This window comes from Erythrolamprus reginae, chromosome 1, assembly GCF_031021105.1.
Source record: "Erythrolamprus reginae isolate rEryReg1 chromosome 1, rEryReg1.hap1, whole genome shotgun sequence".
NCBI classification, from domain to species: domain Eukaryota; kingdom Metazoa; phylum Chordata; class Lepidosauria; order Squamata; family Dipsadidae; genus Erythrolamprus; species Erythrolamprus reginae.
Window position 1 is genome coordinate 23,679,641 of NC_091950.1, and position 21,106 is coordinate 23,700,746.

At 42.5% G+C, this 21,106-nt stretch overlaps 1 protein-coding gene across 2 annotated transcripts in view; it reads left to right on the forward strand.

The window, feature by feature from the left end:
• Nucleotides 1–584: 584 nt before the first annotated feature.
• MFSD12 (major facilitator superfamily domain containing 12) overlaps nt 585–21,106 on the forward strand; it is a 60,243-nt gene continuing 39,721 nt past the window's right edge. Inside the window, exon 1 of one of the 2 annotated variants that reach the window (XM_070747137.1) lies at nt 585–1,274. In XM_070747137.1, coding sequence (XP_070603238.1) covers nt 1,010–1,274 — 265 coding nt within the window. In that variant the 5' untranslated portion in view covers nt 585–1,009. The remainder of the gene's footprint in view (nt 1,275–21,106) is intronic. The other variant, XM_070747146.1, reaches the window with a different exon arrangement.

Here is a 21,106-nt window from a genome sequence, read left to right on the forward strand (position 1 = left end):
TGGTCGGATTGTAAAAGGTGTCCCAAGGTGCCAGAATAGAAGCTTTAGTTCCTAACACCATGGGAAATTTGTCTTTTCCATTGGTCTTAGGCAACCCCTTTGAAACCGTCATTCGACCCTCAAAGGGATCCCGACCCCCAGGTTGAGAACTACTGCCTTAGACTGTCCACTGTTGACCTCACCTAAGAGGTCAATAAGGAGGGTACATAAGCACACCAGCATGCCTACTGTCCCTGTCCAATAACGTTCCCTCTTACCCATCATGTATATAAATGTTATACCTACTGTATTTACACTGCTCAAAAACATAAAGGGAACACCCAAATATCACATCCTAGATCTGAATGAATGGAACATTCTCACTGAATACGTTGTTCTGTACAAAGTGAAATGTGCACAACAGCATGTGCAATTGACTGTCAATCAGTGTTGCTTCCTCAGTGGACAGTTTGATTTCAAAGAAGTTTGATTTATTTGGAGTTATATTGTGTTGTTTAAGTGTTCCCTTTATTTTTTTTGAGCAGTATATATTACAAATGCGTAACTAGACAAATAAATAAATAAAGCCCGAAAGGCGGAGCGAAGGAGACGAAAGCCGGCTCCTGACTAAACAACGAGCCCTCCTTTGAGGCGCGGATTATCCGCTGCGCGGCCTCTCCATTGGCTCCATCCGCCAGGCCGTTGGAGAAGACGCGCCTATCAGCCCCAGGGCGGAGCCAATTGGGGACGCCGCGGTGTAGCCTAAGCGGTTTCGTCGCCGGCCGCCGCCAACCGGGGGGGCTTCCCCGGAGCGATAAAAGCGGCTGTGCGGTCGCATGGCTGGGCTTTTCCCCTCAGGAGCTGCGTCGTTTTTCCCGCCCGGCCGGGACCTGGGCGCTTTCTCTCACCCTCTCCCGCGCTCCAGCTGATGCGTCCTGCCGGTGCGCTTTTACGCACAGCTGGGGCCGTCGGGCTCCAGGCCCCGCCGGCTCTGTGAGCCGCGTCTTCGCTCCTCGCCTCCCCGGCAAGGATGGACGCCCCGCCGCCGCTGTCCCTTCGCGACCGGCTGAGTTACTCGGTGGGACATTTCCTGAACGATTTGTGCGCCTCCATGTGGTTCACCTACTTGCTGGTTTACTTTCATTCGGTGCTGGGCTATAGCACCCGGCATGCGGGGGCGCTGCTGCTGGCGGGGCAGGTGGCCGACGGCATCTGCACGCCTCTGGTGGGCTACGAGGCGGACCAAGCCGGCGGGTGTGGGCGCTACGGGCGGAGAAAATCCTGGCACCTGGCCGGTAAGTCGCACTCTACAACAACACTAAAAAAACTAAAATAAATAACGCTAACTTTGCCCAAAGTTAGGCGCAAGCGGGAAGCGAGGACCGGGATTTTTTTTTAAAGTTGGCACTAAGTTTGGAGTAAACTGTTTGGAAATAGAATATAATTCTTTATTGGCCAAGTGTGATTGAACACACAAGGAATTTGTCTTTAGTGCAGATGCTCTCAGTGTACATAAAAGAGAATGTACATTCATCAAGAATCATCACACTTAATAATTGTCATAAGTAATCAGGAAACAATATTAATAAAAATCTTAAGGCTACAAGCAACAAGTTACAGTCATACAGTCATAAGTGGGAGGAAATTGGTGATAGGAATGATGAGAAAGAACTAGTAGTAATAGTGGTGCAGACTTAGTAAATAGTTTGACAGTGTTGAGGGAATTGTTTGTTTAGCAGAGTGATCATGTTCTGGGAAAAAACTGTTTTTGTGTCTAGTTGTCTGGGTGTGCAGTGTGTCTTGTTTTGTTGTGCAAGAGGAAGCGGATTAAACAGGAATGAGGGGAGAAACCTAGGATCGGTGATGTAGCTCTGCCAAGATCAGGTTCTTCCACGAGTCTTAAAAGTTTTGCCAAGTTTGAGGACCCTCTGGGCTAACCGGTTTGAAACGGATGAGTAGGACGTCAAAGTTTATCCACCCTGTCCTGTTTTTTTGGCAATTTGAAGATGGTGGCTGGAGAATTCTGGGAGTTGAAATCCACATGTCTTCAAATTGCGGCGAGGTTGAGTAACACCCGTTTGATAGTGATCTAAACCTTCTCCAGATAAATGGGAGATGGACATACTAGGGTTGCTAGAGATTCATGTATTTCAACATCATGACATAAGGAGACCAGTTGGATGCGGCTTAAGCACAAGCAAGGTTTGCAGCCTTTCTCACTGTTCATCCCTAGCCTGTTTTTCTTGTAATTGTTAATTCTAAATAGGAATGTTTTATTTGATTACAGTTGGGAACTCAGGCTTATGAGTAGAGTTAGGGGTATATCAGAGTGCTGGGCTTTAACTCTGGGCATGCAGATGGTCAAGACACTCCAGTTGCTTGGCTTCCTGGACAGTGTACTGCTCCCTACCACGGAGGCTCCATTTGGAGAGTACATCTATCGGTCTTTAATAGATCACCATACTTATTATTAAGAGCAAAATGCTGCTTTCCCCATGACACGATTCATTTCACTGTCATGTTGTGTTATCATTCCCAGCGGTCAGTCAGGTCCCACAGAGTTGGCCTTCTCCAGGTCCTGTCGACCAGACAATGTCATCTGGCGAGACTTAGGGGAAGAGCCTTCTCTGTGGCGGCCCCGACCCTCTGGAATCAACCCTCTCCAGAGATTCGCACTGTCCCCACCCTCCTCGCCTTCCACAAGACTCGCTTATGTTGCCAGGCATGGAGCAATTAGATCTAGATCCCCCCTGACTACTAATTGTGATGTATGTTTGTGATTGAATTGGCTGACTGATTTTAATATATTGGGTTTTTAGCTTGTAGTTTTTAATTAATTGGATTTGTTTATACGCATTGTTTTATATTGTGTCTTGTGAGCCGCCCCGAGTCTTTGGAGAAGGGCGGCACACAAATCTAATAAATAATATTATTAAATAAATTGACTAAAATGACTTTAAAAAAGCATACCAGGCAAAATCAGATCTAAGATACAATACAGGATCTCCTACTTGAGTAAAGAATTGGACTAGAAGACCTCCAAGGTCTTATCCAACCCTGTTATCTTGCAATCTTCTAATGCCAGCTACCGTATTTTTCAGACTATAAGACGCACCGGTGTATAAGACAAACCAAGATTTCCAAGAGGTAAATAAGAAAAAAAATGCTTTTGTCCTCCCTGGCCTCCAGGAGCACTCGGCAGGCCACCTTGTTTTTCAGAAAAACACTCACCTTTTTCACCCTTTTTAATGAAAAACAGGGCATGCACACGGAGGGTTTAGGAAGCCTGCAGAGTGCTCCTGGAGGAAGGCAAAAATGCATCTGTGTTGGGTAAAAAAAAAAACCACGCCATTTTTCACCCCCCTTTTTTTTCAAAAATGGGATGCACATAGGAGGCCTGTAGAGTGCTCATAGGGGCTAAGGGAAGGCAAAAACGCCCCTGTTTTGGCAAAAAATGGTCTGCTTTTTGCCCAATTTCCCCCCCTCAAAAACAGTGTTTTTACCTTCTCCCCAGGAGCGCTCTGCAGGCCTCCCAAACCCTTTGCGCACTCAATTTTTGCAAAAAAACAGGTCCATTTTCGCAAAAGTGGGACACGGGATGAGGCTTTGGGAGGCCAAAAAATGGTTGTATTTGGTGTGTAAGATGCACCAATATTTCCACCCTCTTTTTGGGGGGCAGTCTTATACTCCAAAGAATACAGTAAGTGCAATCTCCTTGTTCAGGCATAGTCTATCCTTGATTGTGACTTGCTAGGGGACGGCACCAGCAGACAAAAACCGGTTGTTGCTGTTATCTTACATTTGCCCATGTGCTTGCAGGTCATGTATCTACATTCATGGATGTTCTGAACGTTCTCTTCTTTATCTCTAAGACCAGAGCTCTCTCCAAATGTAGAGATTAAAAACAGCTTAGTTTTCTTCCGGACTGTTGAGCATTTAGGTTCCTGTCCTCTACTTCAGTGTTTCCCAACCTTGACAACTTGAAGATATTTGGACTTCAACTCCCAGAATTCCCCAGCCAGCGAACGCTGGCTGGGGAATTCTGGTAGTTGAAGTCCAGATGTCTTCAAGTTGCCAAAGTTGGGAAACACTGCTCTACTTTATGCAAACCTGGAAAACAGGGAATTATCAGGGAATTTGTGAAAAAAAGCACAGAATAAATCCGGGAGACAAACCCAAACTATTAAAATGTTTAAAAATCAGGGGAAAATCATGTTTTAAAAAATGGATCGCGCGTTGCCTGGCAGAGTCAAGGAAAAATTAGCATAACTGTGGCAACAACCTGCTGCCTCTGCTACCAATATTTTTCCATGGCTTAGCCGTTTGATATGATGTCATCTACGACTGTGCCTTAACTAGATCGCAAGTTACAGGGAAATGTCAGGGAAATATTAGGGAATTTCAAAATGTTTTTCCCCTGGACACCCTGATAGAAACATAGAAATATAGAAGATTGACAGCAGAAAAAGACCTCCTGATCCATCTAGTCTGCCCTTATACTATTTCCTGTATTTTATCTTAGGGTGGATATATGTTTATCCCAGGCATGTTTAAATTCAGTTACTGTGGATTTACCAACCACATCTGCTGGAAGTTTGTTCCAAGCATCTACTACTCTTTCAGTCAAATAATATTTTCTCATGTTGCTTCTGATAGACACATAGAAAGATAGAAGATTGATGGCAGAAAAAGACCTCATGGGCCATCTAGTCTACCCTTATACTATTTCCTGCATTTTATCTTAGGATGGATATATGCTTCTGATCTTTCCCCCAACTACCTCAGATTGTGCCCCCTTATTCTTGTGTACACTTTCCTATTAAAAAGACTTCCCTCCTGAACCTTATTTAACCCTTTAACATATTTAAATGTTTCGATCATGTCCCCCCTTTTCCTTCAATTATTTATTTCAATTATTTAAGATGGCTGACCCTCTCACAGCAGTGACTAGGTGATCTACACAATTACCTCCGGAACTGCCTGCTACCGCACGAATCCCAGCAACCGATAAGGTCCCAAAGAGTTGGCCTTCTCCGGGTCCCGTCAACTGAACAATGTGGTTTGGCGGGCCCCAGGGGAAGAGCCTTCTCTGTGGCGGCCCCGGCCCTCTGGAACCAACTCCCCCCGGAGATTAGAATTGCCCCCACCCTCCCTGTCTTTCATAAACTAATCAAGACTCATTTGTACCGCCAGGCATGGGGGAGTTGAGATATTCCTTCCCCTTACGCCATTACAAGTTATGCATGGTATGTCTGTGTGTATGTTTGGTTTTATAATAAGGGTTTTTAGTTGTTTTATTATTGGATTGTCACATGCTATTTTTATCATTGTTGTTAGCCGCCCCGAGTCTACGGAGAGGGGCGGCATACAAATCCAATAAATTATTATTATTATTATTATTATTATTATTATTATTATTATTATTAATTATTAAAGCCAACTGTTAGAACAAACCAAATAATAAACATCTGAGATTGCTGACAGAAGGTTCTGGGCTTTTCAATAAAAACTTCATATGGTTTGGAAGGACTAGCCAGGTTTTGAGTGCCTTACAAAATAGGTTAACACAAGGTGGAAGCCATCCAGATCTCTGGAGAGATGGAGCTCCACAGGGTAAGGGCCGTAAATTACAATGCCTGATTCCGACCGGAGCATGATGTCCCTGCTAGAACTACTGGGGCGAGCAGAGATGTTTCAGAGATTATGATGGTAGCTCCCATTAATGAATAATGCTTTGTTTGGAACAAGGCTGGCTTGAGTCAAATGTGAGCCTGCGGTCCAGGTGTTTTGGTAGAGTAGCTCCAGCCTTGCACATTTTAGAAATGGTATATTCCATTTCCTTTGCTTTGCAGAATTGAAAATCCCCCAAAATTACTGCAATACAGGGTGTGGTTCGTAGCAACTGAAGAATCAACACAACAACTGCAGACCAGTGCCATAAAACATGCTCCAGAACCTAAGAAATGCAAATGTCAACATTAGTGCAAAGTACTTAACAACACAGTATCTAACATAGTGCATTGGAATAAAACCAGTGCATATACATCCGAAATAATTTAAAGCAGTTGTTAATTTGGAAGTGTCATCTAAATAAGAGATTAAGATTCTACACCAGGGGTTTTCAACTCATGGTGTCACGTTGACATGTAACATATCACAACTTTTCTTCCTGTATTAAAATGGGAGTGGGTTGGCCAATGCGTGACCCATTGGGCCCATGGGCTGCAAATTTGGCACCCCTGTTCTATACCTTCGCCCATCTGCCTTTTTTCACCTCTGATTATTATTATTAATATTTATTTATTGTTATTTATTGGATTTGTATGCCGCCCCTCTCCGCAGACTCGGGGGGGGGGCTAACAACAATGGTAAAAACAGCATGTAACAATCCAATTTAATAAAACAACTAAAATCCCTTATTATAAAAACCAAACATACACACAAACATACCATGCATAACTTGTAATGGCCTAGGGGAAGGAATATCTTAACTCCCCCATGCCTGGCGACAAAGGTGGGTCTTGAGTCATTTGCGAAAGACAGGAGGGTGGGGGCCGTTCTAATCTCTGGGGAGAGTTGATTCCAGAGGGCCGGGGCCACCACCGAGAAGGCTCTTCCCCTGGGGCCCGCCAAACGACATTGTTTGGTCGACGGGACCCGGAGAAGGCCAACTCTGTGGGACCTTATCGGCCGCTGAGATTCGTGAGGTAGAAGGCAGTTCCGGATGTATTCTGGCCCAATGCCATGTAGGGCTCTAAAGGTCATTACCAACACTTTGAATTGTGACCGGAAACCGATCAGCATCCAGTGCAGGCCGCGGAGTTTTGCAGAAACGAGGGCAAATCTAGGAAGCCCCACAATGGCTCTCGCGGCCACATTCTGCACGATCTGAAGTTTCCGAACACTTTTCAAAGGTAGCCCCATGTAGAGAGCGTTACAGTAATCGAACCTCGAGGTGATGAGGGCATGAGTGACTGTGAGCAGTGACTCCCTGTCCAAATAGGGCCGCAACTGGTGCACCAGGCGAACCTGGGCAAACGCCCCCCTCACCACAGCTGAAAGATGATGTTCCAATGTCAGCTGTGGATCGAGGAGGACGCCAAAGTTGCGGCCCTCTCTGAGGGGGTCAATAGTTCCCCCCCCCTAGGGTAATGGACAGACAGATGGAATTGTCCTTCTTGGGAGGCAAGACCCACAGCCACTCCGTCTTGTCTGGGTTGAGTTTGAGTTTGTTGACACCCACCCAGGCCCCAACAGCCTCCAGGCACCAGCACATCACTTCCACTGCTTCGTTTACTGGACATGGGGTGGAGATGTATAGCTGGGTATCATTGGCGTATTGATGATACCTCACCCCATGCCCTTGGATGATCTCACCCAGCGGTTGTTGATTGTTACTCTGATTCGTGCCCTCAAGTTGGAATTGATTCCTCAGGACTACGTAAATTCTGTTTTAGCAACTATAGATAGTCCTCGACTTACAACAGTTAATTTAATGACTGTTCAAAGTTACAACAGCACTGAAAAAAGTGACTTTTATGGCAATTTTTCACAGTTCCAAAGTTTGAAACATCCCCAGGATCATGTGACCAAAATTCAGATGCAGGACAGCTGGTTCATACTTACGACCGTTGCTGTGTCTCAAAGTGCCGTGATTTCCTTTCCAACAAGTCAACGGAGAAGCCAGATCCACTTAACAACCGGGTTACTAACTGCTGCAATGATTCACTTAGCAACTGTGATCAAGAAGGTCATAAAATGGGGCAAAATTCATTTAATGACTCACTTAACCACATGGGCTCAATTGTGGTTGTAAATTGAGGACTACCTGCATTGCACTAAATGTAGGCTCATACACTTATGAGATTCTTGGAGATTATAATTTGAATAGAGTCTTGATGAGGATTTTTTTTTCCAGGCAGAGCAGAAATTCTGGAATTAAAATTAAAAACAGCCTCCTGGCTTGATGGGAAAGAAACTCATTGCATGCCCAGAGGAGCCAAAATGCTTACATATGCAAAACTGATTTATTTATTTTTAATGATTTTATCTTAATTTTATCTTAATTAGTTTCTTCGTTATTTATCCTTTGCAGTTAGTTGCCTTGGAGGGATGCCGTATTTAGTTTAGTAGAAAAGTTAGTTTGCTCCCTGACGGACTAAATGAAAAACTAAATACAGTGGTACCTCTACCTAAGAACACCTCTACTTAAGAACTTTTCTAGATAAGAACCAGGTGTTCAAGATTTTTTTGCCTCTACTTAATAATAATAATTTATTGGATTTGTATGTCGCCCCTCTCCGTAGACTCGGAGCGGCTAACAATAATGATAAAAACAGCATGTGACAATCCAATAATAAAACAACTAAAAACCCTTATTATAAAATAAAACATACACACAGACATACCATGCATAACTGGTAATGGCCTAGGGGGAAGGAATATCTCAACTCCCCCATGCCTGGCGGTATAAATGAGTCTTGAGTAGTTTACAAAAGACAGGGAAGGTGGGGGCAATTCTAATCTCCGGGGGGAGTTGGTTCCAGAGGGCCGGGGCCGCCACAGAGAAGGTCTTCCCCTGGGGCCCGCCAAACGATATTGTTTAGTCGACAGGACCCGGGGAAGGCCAACTCTGTGGGACCTTATCGGTTGCTGGGATTCGTGCATTTTCTACTTAAGAACCGGAGCCTGGAAAAATTTTCCAGGAAATTTGAGAGCGGCACAAAGGCCCAGCCAGTTTCCTGCCAATTCCCCCTTTAATCCCAGCCATCTCGGGCTTTTCTGGGCTGCCAGAGGAGCCTTTCGGTGGCGCTTAAGGAGGCTTTGGCAGCCCAGAACGAATGGAGCATTTTCCTTTCTCTGGGTGCCACCTCAGAGTCTCTCTCTTTCTTTTTTAAGCCTTAAAGTTTTGGATTTTTTTTTATTCCCCTAACCTCACCTTCTTCCTTCGGCAGCGACTGTCCTCCTCCTCTTCTTCTTCTTCCTCCTCCCACCAAAATTCCAAGCTTTTATTCCTTTCTTAATGGGTTTGCACGCATTATTTGCTTTTACATTGATTCCTATGGGAAAAATTGCTTCTACTTAAAAACTTTTCTAATTAAGAACCTGGTCATGGAACAAATTAAGTTCTTAAGTAGAGGTACCACTGTACAATATTTCATTCTTCTGGAGCAGATACTGTCCATTGCCTTCTGCAGCCAGAGTTAGAAAACACTTTGCATGTATTAGACCAGTGTTTCCCAACCTTGGCAACTTGAAGATATTTGGACTTCAACTCCCAGAATTCCCCAGCCAGCGAATGCTGGCTGGGGAATTCTGGGAGTTGAAGTCCAAATAAAATATCTTCAAGTTGCTAAGGTTGGGAAACACTGTATTAGACCATGCTTGAGCTTAAAATAAGCGTAAATTACTATTTTAACATGGGTGATTAATATGAAGATTCCATGGCAACTTTATAAAGAAGGCCCATTGTTCTTTTCTTTAAATGCGAGGTGGGTGGTTAGACAATGGAGTGGAAGAATATCTGATCCTGGATCTCAGTAAGCACATGACTGAGTTTATCACCCTGTTACTCATTTCTGTTTCCCTTCAGTCACATGCTAGAATCTAGAATCCCATTTGCATTGTTCCTAATTCCTGTATGTGACACAAAACAAGCTTGAAATTGAAGGGGTTTTTTTTCCCCCAGTGAGTCAGCAAAGCAAAGATTTGGCAAACCGTCTCTTTTTTGCTTGGCTGTAGAAATCGAATAAATGGACACGTGAGTTGTCCTCTTTCCGTTCTGTTCATTCCCAAATGCCTTCCAGAACAAAATAAACAGAATTTTGCCACAGTGGGCCAAGGAGTCTGATATTCGTTCCTGTGGGTTATTTCCTCCCACTATGCTTACACAACCACTGTTCCCTGTAAGCTACACACGTGCGCACCCCAAAGTACGGCCCCACACACAAGGGGGGAGGAGACAGGGATGGAAAAAGAGGAGAAGATAATAATAATAGTAATAGATTTTGGTTTTGTTTTATTATTAATTTCTTTTAATAAAAAAGAAGGGACTTTTTTTCTTGTTTGTTTGTTTGTTTGTTTATTTATTTAAACATAGAAACATAGATGTCTGACGGCAGAAAAAGATCTCATGGTCCATCTAGTCTGCCCTTATACTATTTTCTGTATTTTATCTTAGGATGGATATATGTTTATCCCAGGCATGTTTAAATTCAGTTACTGTGGATTTATCTACCACGTCTGCTGGAAGTTTGTTCCATGGATCTACTACTCTTTCAGTAAAATAATATTTTCTCATGTTGCTTTTGATCTTTCCCCCAACTAACCTCAGATTGTGTCCCCTTGTTCTTGTGTTCATTTTCCTATTAAAAACACTTCCCTCCTGGACCTTATTTAACCCTTTAACATATTTAAATGTTTCGATCATGTTCCCCCTTTCCCTTCTGTCCTCCAGACTATACAGATTGAGTTCATGAAGTCTTTCCTGATACGTTTTATGCTTAAGACTTTCCACCATTCTTGTAGCCCAAATGTACATTTCCAAATGTAAAATAATGCACTTGGGGAAAAGGAATCCTCAATCTGAGTATTGTATTGGCAGTTCTGTGTTAGCCAATACTTCAGAAGAAAAGGATTTAGGGGTAGTGATTTCTGACAGTCTCAAAATGGGTGAACAGTGCAGTCAGGCGGTAGGGAAAGCAAGTAGGATGCTTGGCTGCATAGCTAGAGGTATAACAAGCAGGAAGAGGGAGATTATGATCCCGCTATATAGAATGCTGGTGAGACCACATTTGGAATACTGTGTTCAGTTCTGGAGACCTCACCTACAAAAAGATATTGACAAAATTGAACGGGTCCAAAAATGGGCTACAAGAATGGTGGAAGGTCTTAAGCATAAAACGTATCAGGAAAGACTTAATGAACTCAATCTGTATAGTCTGGAGGACAGAAGGAAAAGGGGGGACATGATCGAAACATTTAAATATATTAAAGGGTTAAATAAGGTCCAGGAGGGAAGTGTTTTTAATAGGAAAGTGAACACAAGAACAAGGGGACACAATCTGAAGTTAGTTGGGGGAAAGATCAAAAGCAACATGAGAAAATATTTTACTGAAAGAGTAGTAGATCCCTGGAACAAACTTCCAGCAGACGTGGTAGATAAATCCACAGTAACTGAATTTAAACATGCCTGGGATAAAAATATATACATCCTAAGATAAAATACAGAAAATAGTATAAGGGCAGACTAGATGGACCATGAGGTCTTTTTCTGCCGTCAGACTTCTATGTTTCTATGTTTCTAGCCCGTCTTTGGACACGTTCAATTTTGTCAATATCTTTTTGTAGGTGAGGACTCCTGAACTGAACACAGTTTGTTTGTTTGTTTGTTTATTTTATCTATCTATCTATCTATCTATCTATCTATCTATCTATCTATCTATCTATCTATCTATCTATCTATCTATCTATCCTTCTATGCCGCCCAGTCCCAAAGGGACTGCCGCTCAGACACTATACTTTTCCGCCCACACCGGAAAAAAAATTAGAGGGAACATTGTACACAACTGTGCAACACTGCTGTGAGGAAGGCCAGTTTGGTGTAGTAGTTAAGGTCGTGGCCTAGAAACCGGGAGACTGTGAGTTCTAATCCTGCCTTAGGCATGAAAGCCAATTGGCTGACTTTGCGCCAGCCACTTTCTCTCAGTCCAGCTCACTTCACAGTATTGTTGTAGGGAAAATAGGAGGAAGGAGGAGTATTATGTGTGTTTGCTCTTTGAATTACTTATCAATCAATAAACTCAAAATTTCCGCTATTGGTTCTCCAGAACCTGCTGGATTACACCCATGTTTGTACAGCGGTACCTCTGCTTAACTCAATTCAATTCAATTTATTAGATTTGTATGCCGCCCCTCTCCGAAGACTCGGGGCGGCTCACAACAATATAACAGTAAACAAATCTAATATTAAAAGAAAAGATATATAAAACCCCAACAATTAAAACCATACAGCACATAGATACCAAACATAAAATATAAAAGCCTGTGGGGGAGGTGTTTCAGTTCCCCCATGCCTGGCGATATAGGTGGGTCTTGAGTAATTTACGAAAGACAAGGAGGGTGGGGGCTGTTTTAATCTGGGGGGGGGGGAGTTGATTCCAGAGGGCCGGGGCCGCCACAGAGAAGGCTCTTTCCCTGGGGCCCGCCAAACGACATTGTTTAGTCGACGGGACCCGGAGAAGGCCAACTCTGTGGGACCTTATCGGTCGCTGGGATTCGTGCGGTAGCAGGTGGTTCCGGAGGTACTCTGGTCCATTGCCAACTTAATTTGTTCTGTGACCAGGTTCTTAAGTAGAAACGTTTGTAAGTAGAAGCAATTTTTCTCATTGGAATGAATGTAAAAGCAAATAATGCGTGCAAACCCATTTGGAAAGAAATAAAAGCTCGGAATTTGGGTGGGAGGAGGAGGAGGAAGAAGAGGAGGAGGACAGTCGCTGCCGAAGGAAGAAGGTGAGGTGAGGTGAATAAAAAAAAATCCAAAACTTTAAGGCTTTAAAAAAAAGAGGGACTCTGAGGCGGCGAGGAGGAGCACGTGCCTCCCATACACCCGGCGCGAGGCTGCCTCCCGTACACTGCGCCAGAGAGAGAAACCCAGGGGGAATGGCAGGAAACTGGCCGGGCCTTCATGCCACTCTCAAATTTCCTGGGAAATTTTTCTGGGCTCGGGTTCTTAAGTAGAAAAATCTTGAACACCCAGTTCTTATCTAGAAAAGTTCTTAAGAAGAGGCGTTCTTAGGTAGAGGTACCACTGTATTATGGCATAAGAATTTCCTTTCTGTCAAGGGACATCATTATTTGTCTATGCTTTGACTATCAGTTGACCTTAATTCAGCCCTGTGTGGCTGCAATCCAATAACCCTGCTTACTGAATTTAATCCATTTTCTGGATTTGCTTTTGTTTACTTTTAAATGATAAAAACTGGTCAAACAAACTGGTCAAACAAACTAAGGTTAACAGATTGGGTTTGTGCGATGCATACAAAACCCGTAGCCAAAGTTAATATTAGTTAAGAAGTTGTGTAAATGTAGCCCCTAGGAAAAAACCGTTACGCATTCTTCTTTGTCTTTGTCTCTTTGCACAAACAAGAGACAAATATAATGTGAGTTACAGAATTTTTACTCCCTTCATTTTTCACTTTTATAACTTGGTTCTTGTATACGAAAAAGGACGCCGCAGCGGCGTTGCAAGCAAAGGGCGGTCCTTTCACGTAAAAATAAACATGTTTATTTTTACGTGAAAGGACCGCCCTTTGCTTGCAGCGTTGCTGCGGCGTCCTTACACATAAAAATAACAATGTTTATTTTTACATGAAGACCTCCCTTTGAAGGAGCTGGGGACTCCCTCCCACGAAGAGATTCCGGGGGCGGAGCTTTGACGTCACCGGCAGGTTGCTAAGGACGCCAAGGTGATCACTTCCTGGATTCCATGGAATCCAGGAAGTGATCACCTTGGCGTCCTTAGCAACCTGCCGGTGACGTCAAAGCTCCAAACGCCGAACACGACCCCGAACTTTGCCCGAAGTTTCAAAAAATGTCGGGTTCGTGTTCGGCATACCGAACACCGCAAAATTCAGTACGGACCCGAATTGTGCGAGTTCAGTTCGCCCATCACTAGTGTCAAACTTGCATTGTCACGTCATCCATCATGCATTCCTGAATCCTACGGGATTGGGAGGCATATAAGTCCAATAAATAAATCCCAACTTTTAAATGATTTTATTATCTTATTTAAATAATAAAATAAAATAATTTATTATTTTATTTAAATAGTAAAACAATAAATCCCCCCTTTGCTAAACCAGGGGTGGGGGTGGCCAGCGCATGACGCATCCTACCCACTGGCCACAAGTTTGGCACCCCTGACATAGAGATTTCTGGGAATTAATGATCAACACATTTGAAACTTTTCTTTTGGGGAAGGAAGTTTATTCATGGACTGGAATGGAAAGCCTGATTTGATCTTCTTGGAAAGACGTTTGAAGCAGGCCTTTAAAATGTGCAAGGAAATTCCAAAAGATGAAGAGGTCTTTAGGAAAATTATGGAATGTGCAGAATTAGACATGATGACGAGACGGTTAAATAACCAAGCTGAAACAGAATTTTATAAAACTTGGCAGAAAGTTTACAATTGGTGGAATGCAAAAAAGGATTCTTAAAGATATTGAAATAAAATATTAAATTGTTAAACATATTAGGTTGAATATATTATATAGTGATATTTGATAGATAAGTGTACTTTTGCTAATTGATTTAAATTATTTTAATTATAACTATATAAGTGTTAGAAAGTATTGAGAAGTCAAGATTTCTATACTATTATTGATTATATGGAGATAGAAACATAGAAGACTGACGGCAGAAAAAGACCCCATAGTCCATCTAGTCTGCCCTTTTACTATTTCCTGTATTTTATCTTACAATGGATATATGTTTATCCCAGGCATGTTTAAATTCGGTTACTGTGGATTTACCAACCACGTCTGCTGGAAGTTTGTTCGAAGGATCTACTACTCTTTCAGTAAAATAATACTTTCTCATGTTGCCTTTGATCTTTCCCCCAACTAACTTCAGATTGTGTCCCCTTGTTCTTGTGTTCACTTTCCTGTTAAAAACACTTCCCTCCTGAACCCTATTTAACCCTTTAACATATTTAAATGTTTCGATCATGTCCCCCCTTTTCCTTCTGTCTTCCAGACTATACAGATTGAGTTCATTAAGTCTTTCCTGATACGTTTTATACTTCAGACCTTCCACCATTCTTGTAGCCCGTCTTTGGACCCGTTCAATTTTGTCAATATCTTTTTGTAGGTGAGGTCTCCAGAACTGAACACAGTACTCCAAATGTGGTCTAACCAGCGCTCTATATAAGGGGATCACAATCTCCCTCTTCCTGCTTGTTATACCTCTAGCTATGCAGCCAAGCAGAGATATTTCATTGATAAGTTTACCTTTCTGTATTGATCTAAACTAGAATTTTTTTTTTCTGTATTAAGAAGACTTCTATACTTAGCGGAGCAATTGTAGCTCCTTTACATGTTAAATGTTGTTTGTCTTGTTTCGTCCCACATTTTAAAAAACTAATAAAAATATTTCAAAAAAATGAAAATAAAATGTGCAAATTCCAAGAAGATTAGAAAATAGTCCTCAGGCAGATCAATTGGGAAATGGTGACAAGCCGGTGCAGGAGTTGGGTGATAAATTAACAGCTTGCCAAACTATCTACAGAAGGCCTGATGTTTATGGGAACTTGGGAGGGGGGATTTTCATGAGGGAACAGAGGCAGCCACAAAGCATTCTTTCGAGGGGTTCAAGGCCATCCTCTGCCCACCCACCTGGGCAGAAGCGGAGGAAGGCCTTGCCACGCTGGCACAATCTGAGTGGACAACATGACAAGTTTGTGGGTGGGGGACAAGGGACGTGAACTTTCAACTGGGTGGTAAGCTCAGATTCAGGTACAGTAATACCTCGTCTTACGAACCTAATTGGTTCCCGGAGGAGGTTCGTAAGGCGAAAAGTTCGTAAGATGAAACATTGTTTCCCATAGGAAACAACGTAAAATGAATTAATGCGTGCAAGAAAAAAAAATGCTGCCGCCCGGCTGTCACCTTTTGAAACAGCGGAGCGCTTCTTAGTGTTCTCCCAATACCGAACCCGGAAGTTCGGCAAAAGTTTGGGTTCAGCCGGCCAGGAAGGACGTCTTTGTGATGTCAAAGCTCCGCCCATGGAATTCCCTATTGGGATTCCCCACCTCCTTTCCAGCCTCCCGACCGGCCTGACAGCTCCGCGGCTCTTTTGAAAAGCTAACAGCCGGGCGGCGGGGCTTCTCAGTGTCCTCCTGAACCTGAATGCCGACCCCGAACTTTTGCCGAACTTCCGGGTTTGGCGTTCGGGAGAACGCCGAGAAGCCCCCCAGCTGTTTCAAAAGGCGACAGCCGGGCGGCGGGGCTTCTCGGCGGTCTCCCGAACACCGAACCTGGACGTTCGGCAAAAGTTCAGGTTTGGCGTTCGGGTTTGGGAGGATACTGAGAAGCCCCCCGGCTGTTTCAAAAAGTGACAGCCGGGTGGTGGGGCTTCTTGGCGGGAACCTGAACTTTTGCCGAACTGCTGGGTTCATAAGATGGAAAAAGTTCGGAAGAAGAGGCAAAAAATTTCCAAACCCCAGGTTCGTATCTCAGATTGTTCGTATGGCAAGGGGTTCATATCACGAGGTACCACTGTATTTGGAACTTTGAGGAGTAGTTTGACTTGAACTCTGATTTGGATGCTACCGGGAACCTTGACAAATGGAGCCTTACTAACCAAATACTGTACAAAATGCAACAGCCCCTGCTGTCATTTCCTCTGTAATTTTATCCCAACTGCCATTTATTTCTCCAGAGCTACAGTATTGATGCAAGCATTAGACCTTACATGCCCCAGTATTTAGTTCTGCTTTTTCTTCAGTAGAATTGTTCAGATGTCATTGAAATTTCTGGTGCAAAAAACAACAACAAAAAACCCCCTAAAAGCACACTTGGCATTAATGGACATCACACACTGTTCTTGTGAAAGTGAATCAGGGTAAACCCCTTCCACGCTGCCTTTTCTTCAGGGGTTTTTTTTTTGGGGGGGGGGTATAATTTTTTAAAAAAATTTCTCCACCTTAAGATAAAACATTTTTTATTTTATTTATTTATTTATTTAGTCCAATACATAATACATATAAAAGAGAATAGACATGTAGTGATATATATACATACATACATACATATATATACCCACTGCCCACGAGTTTTTGGTCCACAAAAAAAGCAAATATCAAATATATACAATATCCTCCTTCAACACGATACTGTTGAAGAAATAGTTAAAGGAACTATGATGGCATGGTCACAAAACTTTGGGTACACAATTTATTTAAACGAATGGGAAAAAATTTGGACTGCTAACTATAAACTAACAATGGCAACCTCATATAAGGAAAACCATTATAAAATGTTCTACAGATGGCACTTGCCACCTGCTAGACTTGCAAAAATGTATCCAAATCTATCACCATTATGTTGGAAATGCAGAGAAAAACCAGGTACATATTACCACATCTGGTGGACATGTGAAACCACCCAAAAATATTGGGGAAAAATTAAAACTATACTAGAACAAATTACTTCTCAGACTATCCATGCGAAACCCGAACTATTTCTACTAGGAATCACAAGACAAAATTTTAGTAAAGAAAACAGATATATTATAATCCATATTATTACAGCCGCACGGATTTTATATGCACAATTTTGGAAGCAAGAAAAAAACCCAACTACTCTATCACTCTTGATTAAAATAATGGAATGCGCAGAAATGTCCAAACTAACAATGGAACTGCAAAACAAGGATGAGACAGATTTCTACAAAGCTTGAGATAAATGGTACCTCTGGTTAAAAAAAAGGAATTATCTAAAAATTATTCATCAAGAAAAATATCCAACAAAAACAACTTGAAAAAATAGCAATTTACATCACAAATCATAACATCAAATTGAAACAACAAACTCTAAACATCGATCGACACAAACTCCAACTTTACAAAGAAAATAAACCCCTAAATGAACTATATATATTGGCACTAAAAACTACATTCAAAACATATTGATAAAGCCTTAGGGTAAAACACACCAACTACGAGCTCAAACTACAGGCCGCAAATCATTTTTCGCTTCTCTATCCCCCCCCCTTCTTTTCCCTATCCCCCTTCCTTCTATATCTACTTCCCTCCCTTCACAACCCCCTTCTCCCACTCCCCAATTACTACATAAGTAGAGTGTAAAAAATGTACAATATGCATATCTCTTTTGTCTTTCTGTATTTGGTTTTTATTGTATATATTTAATAAATTTATTTTCAAAAAAAGAAAAAAAAAGAAAAGCTAACAGCTGGGCGGCAGGGCTTCTCAGCGTCCTCCTGAACCTGAATGCCGACCCCGAACTTTTGCCGAACTTCCGGGTTTGGCGTTCAGGAGAACGCCGAGAAGCCCCCCAGCTGTTTCAAAAGGCGACAGCCGGGCGGCGGGGCTTCTCGGCGGCCTCCCAAACACCGAACCTGGACGTTCGGCAAAAGTTCAGGTTTGGCGTTCGGGTTTGGGAGGATACCGAGAAGCCCCCCGGCTGTTTCAAAAAGCGACAGCCGGGTGGTGGGGCTTCTTGGCGGGAACCTGAACTTTTGCCGAACTGCTGGTTCATAAGATGGAAAAAGTTCGGAAGAAGAGGCAAAAGATTTCCAAACCCCAGGTTCGTATCTCAGATTGTTCGTATGGCAAGGGGTTCATATCACGAGGTACCACTGTATTTGGAACTTTGAGGAGTAGTTTGACTTGAACTCTGATTTGGATGCTACCTGGAACCTTGACAAATGGAGCCTTACTAACCAAATACTGTACAAAATGCAACAGCCTCTGCTGTCATTTCCTCTGTAATTTTATCCCAACTGCCATTTATTTCTCCAGAGCTACAGTATTGATGCAAGCATTAGACCTTACGTGCCCCAGTATTTAGTTCTGCTTTTTCTTCAGTAGAATTGTTCAGATGTCATTGAAATTTCTGGTGCAAAAAACAACAACAAAAAACCCCCTAAAAGCACACTTGGCATTAATGGACATCACACACTGTTCTTGTGAAAGTGAATCAGGGTAAACCCCTTCCACGCTGCCTTTTCTTCAGGGGTTTTTTTTTTGGGGGGGGGGTGTATAATTTTTTTAAAAAATTTCTCCACCTTAAGATAAAACATTTTTTATTTTATTTATTTATTTATTTTGTCCCATACATAATACATATAAAAGAGAATAGACATGTAGTGATATATATATATCACTACATCATTACAAGGCAAAGGTTGCAGGTTCAAGTCCCAGTGGGTATGGCTAGCTGATGAGGCCAAAATAAGGCCGAAATAGATCTATCCTAGTCTCCCTTAATTTTCAAATTCAGCTTAAACATGTGACACATACAGATAGAATTGTCGGCTATCAATAAAATTAACTGCCTTGGAAATGGCCCTGGGTTGGGCCGAGAGGCAAAAAAGGAGCTGTGATGTTCCTTCAATATACCAGGGTGATTCGACACAAAATGTAACCCTTCCCTGGTACAGAGCTGAAGGGATTGGATACTGTAGCCTAGAGGATAATTCTCTGCCTTACAAGGCAAAGGTTGCAGGTTCAAGTCCCAGTGGGTATGGCTAGCTGATGAGGCCAAAATAAGGCCGAAATAGATCTATCCTAGTCTCCCTTAATTTTCAAATTCAGCTTAAACATGTGACATATATATATATATATATATATATATATAAAATGTTTTTAGCTGGAATTTTAAAATTAAGGGAGACTAGGATGGTCCCATTTCGGCCTTGTTCTGGCCTCATCAGCTAGCCACACCCTTTCCTTTACTGGGATTCGATCTGGTGAACTCTGCCTTGTAAAGCAGAGAACTTTACAAGGCAGTAAAGTTAAAATATACCAGGGTGATCCGACATATATATATATAAAGAAAAGGATAGAAGAAAATATATGAAAATAGAGGAGAAGATATATGAAAGGAAGAAAATATATATGATATATGAGATATTTATTTATTGATTATCTCAGGGACCGCCTTCTGCTGCACGAATCCCAGCGACCAGTTAGGTCCCACAGAGTGGGCCTTCTCCGGGTCCCGTCAACTAAACAATGTCGTTTGGCGGGACCCAGGGGAAGAGCCTTCTCTGTGGCGGCCCCGGCCCTTTGGAACCAACTCCCCCCAGAGATTAGAATTGCCCCCACCCTCCTTGCCTTTCGTAAGCTCCTTAAAACCCACCTCTGCCATCAGGCACGGGGGAACTGAGATATTCTTTCCCTCTAGGCCTTACAATTTACGCATGGTATGTTTGTATGTATGTCTGGTTTTATAATAAGGTTTTTTTTAGTTGTTTAGTATTAGATTGTTACATGCTGTTTTTTGTCACTGTTGTTAGCCGCCCTGAGTCTGCGGAGAGGGGCGGCATACAAATCCAATAAATAAATAAATAAATAAATATAGGAGAGACAATAGGACAGGGGACGAAAGGCACTCTAGTGCACTTATGTACACCCCTTACTGACCTCTTAGGAACCTGAAGAGGTCAATCGTGGATAGTCTAAGGGAGAAACATGTAAATAACACAGTTCAGTTATTGTGGTTCCTTTTAAGTCCTAACTTAACTTGATTCTTCCAAATGACTTGAGGATCTTTGTATGTGTGTTTTGGGGCCTCTTTCCGTTGTGGATGGATTCCAGGCTGCTGATAGAAAAGTTAAGGTCACAATAGACTGAATGATCAGCTGACCGCCGTCCCTCAGCGAACCTTTCCCTCCCTCCCTCCCTCCCTCTTTGTTTTCTTTCGAATGCAGCATCATCTTCCAAAGTCCACCCTGAGGCAGTGGGGTCACTGTGGCCAAAGTCACACTTGTGTTGATTTTATTTTATTTATTTATTTTATTTGTTTTGTCAAGTACGTATTGGTGGTATACAAAGATATAATAATATTTATATACATGATACTAGTAAAAGAGAAACATTAGGACAGGACACATTATTATTATTATTATTATTATTATTATCATCATCATCATCATTATTATATATAATTATATATTATTATATAATAATAGCAAACAATGGATTCAGTTTGTGACAACAGCCACTGCAAAAAAAAAAAATTACACAAACAGGTCTGCACATGGTGACCCATTTTACGACGGTCATGACTTATGGCCATTGTTGCCAGGAACAATTACGGTGGTACGTTGAGGTACTTATATTGGTACTTATATTTCGCAACCTTGACAACTTGAAAGTATCTGAATACCAGGGGCAGGCAGCTCCCGGGACGGGGCGGAGGATGCCATTCCAGTAGTGTAAATGGAGCTGCTCCTGCTGACCGGTGGTTGGACGTGCGCGCCCGGTGTGAAATTTGCTTCCCGCACATGCGCAGGAAGTGAAATTTCATGCGAGGACAGTGAGATTTTTGGTGATTTTCACCAATTTTTTGCTTCTGTGCATGCGCAGAAGCAAAAAAACGGTGAA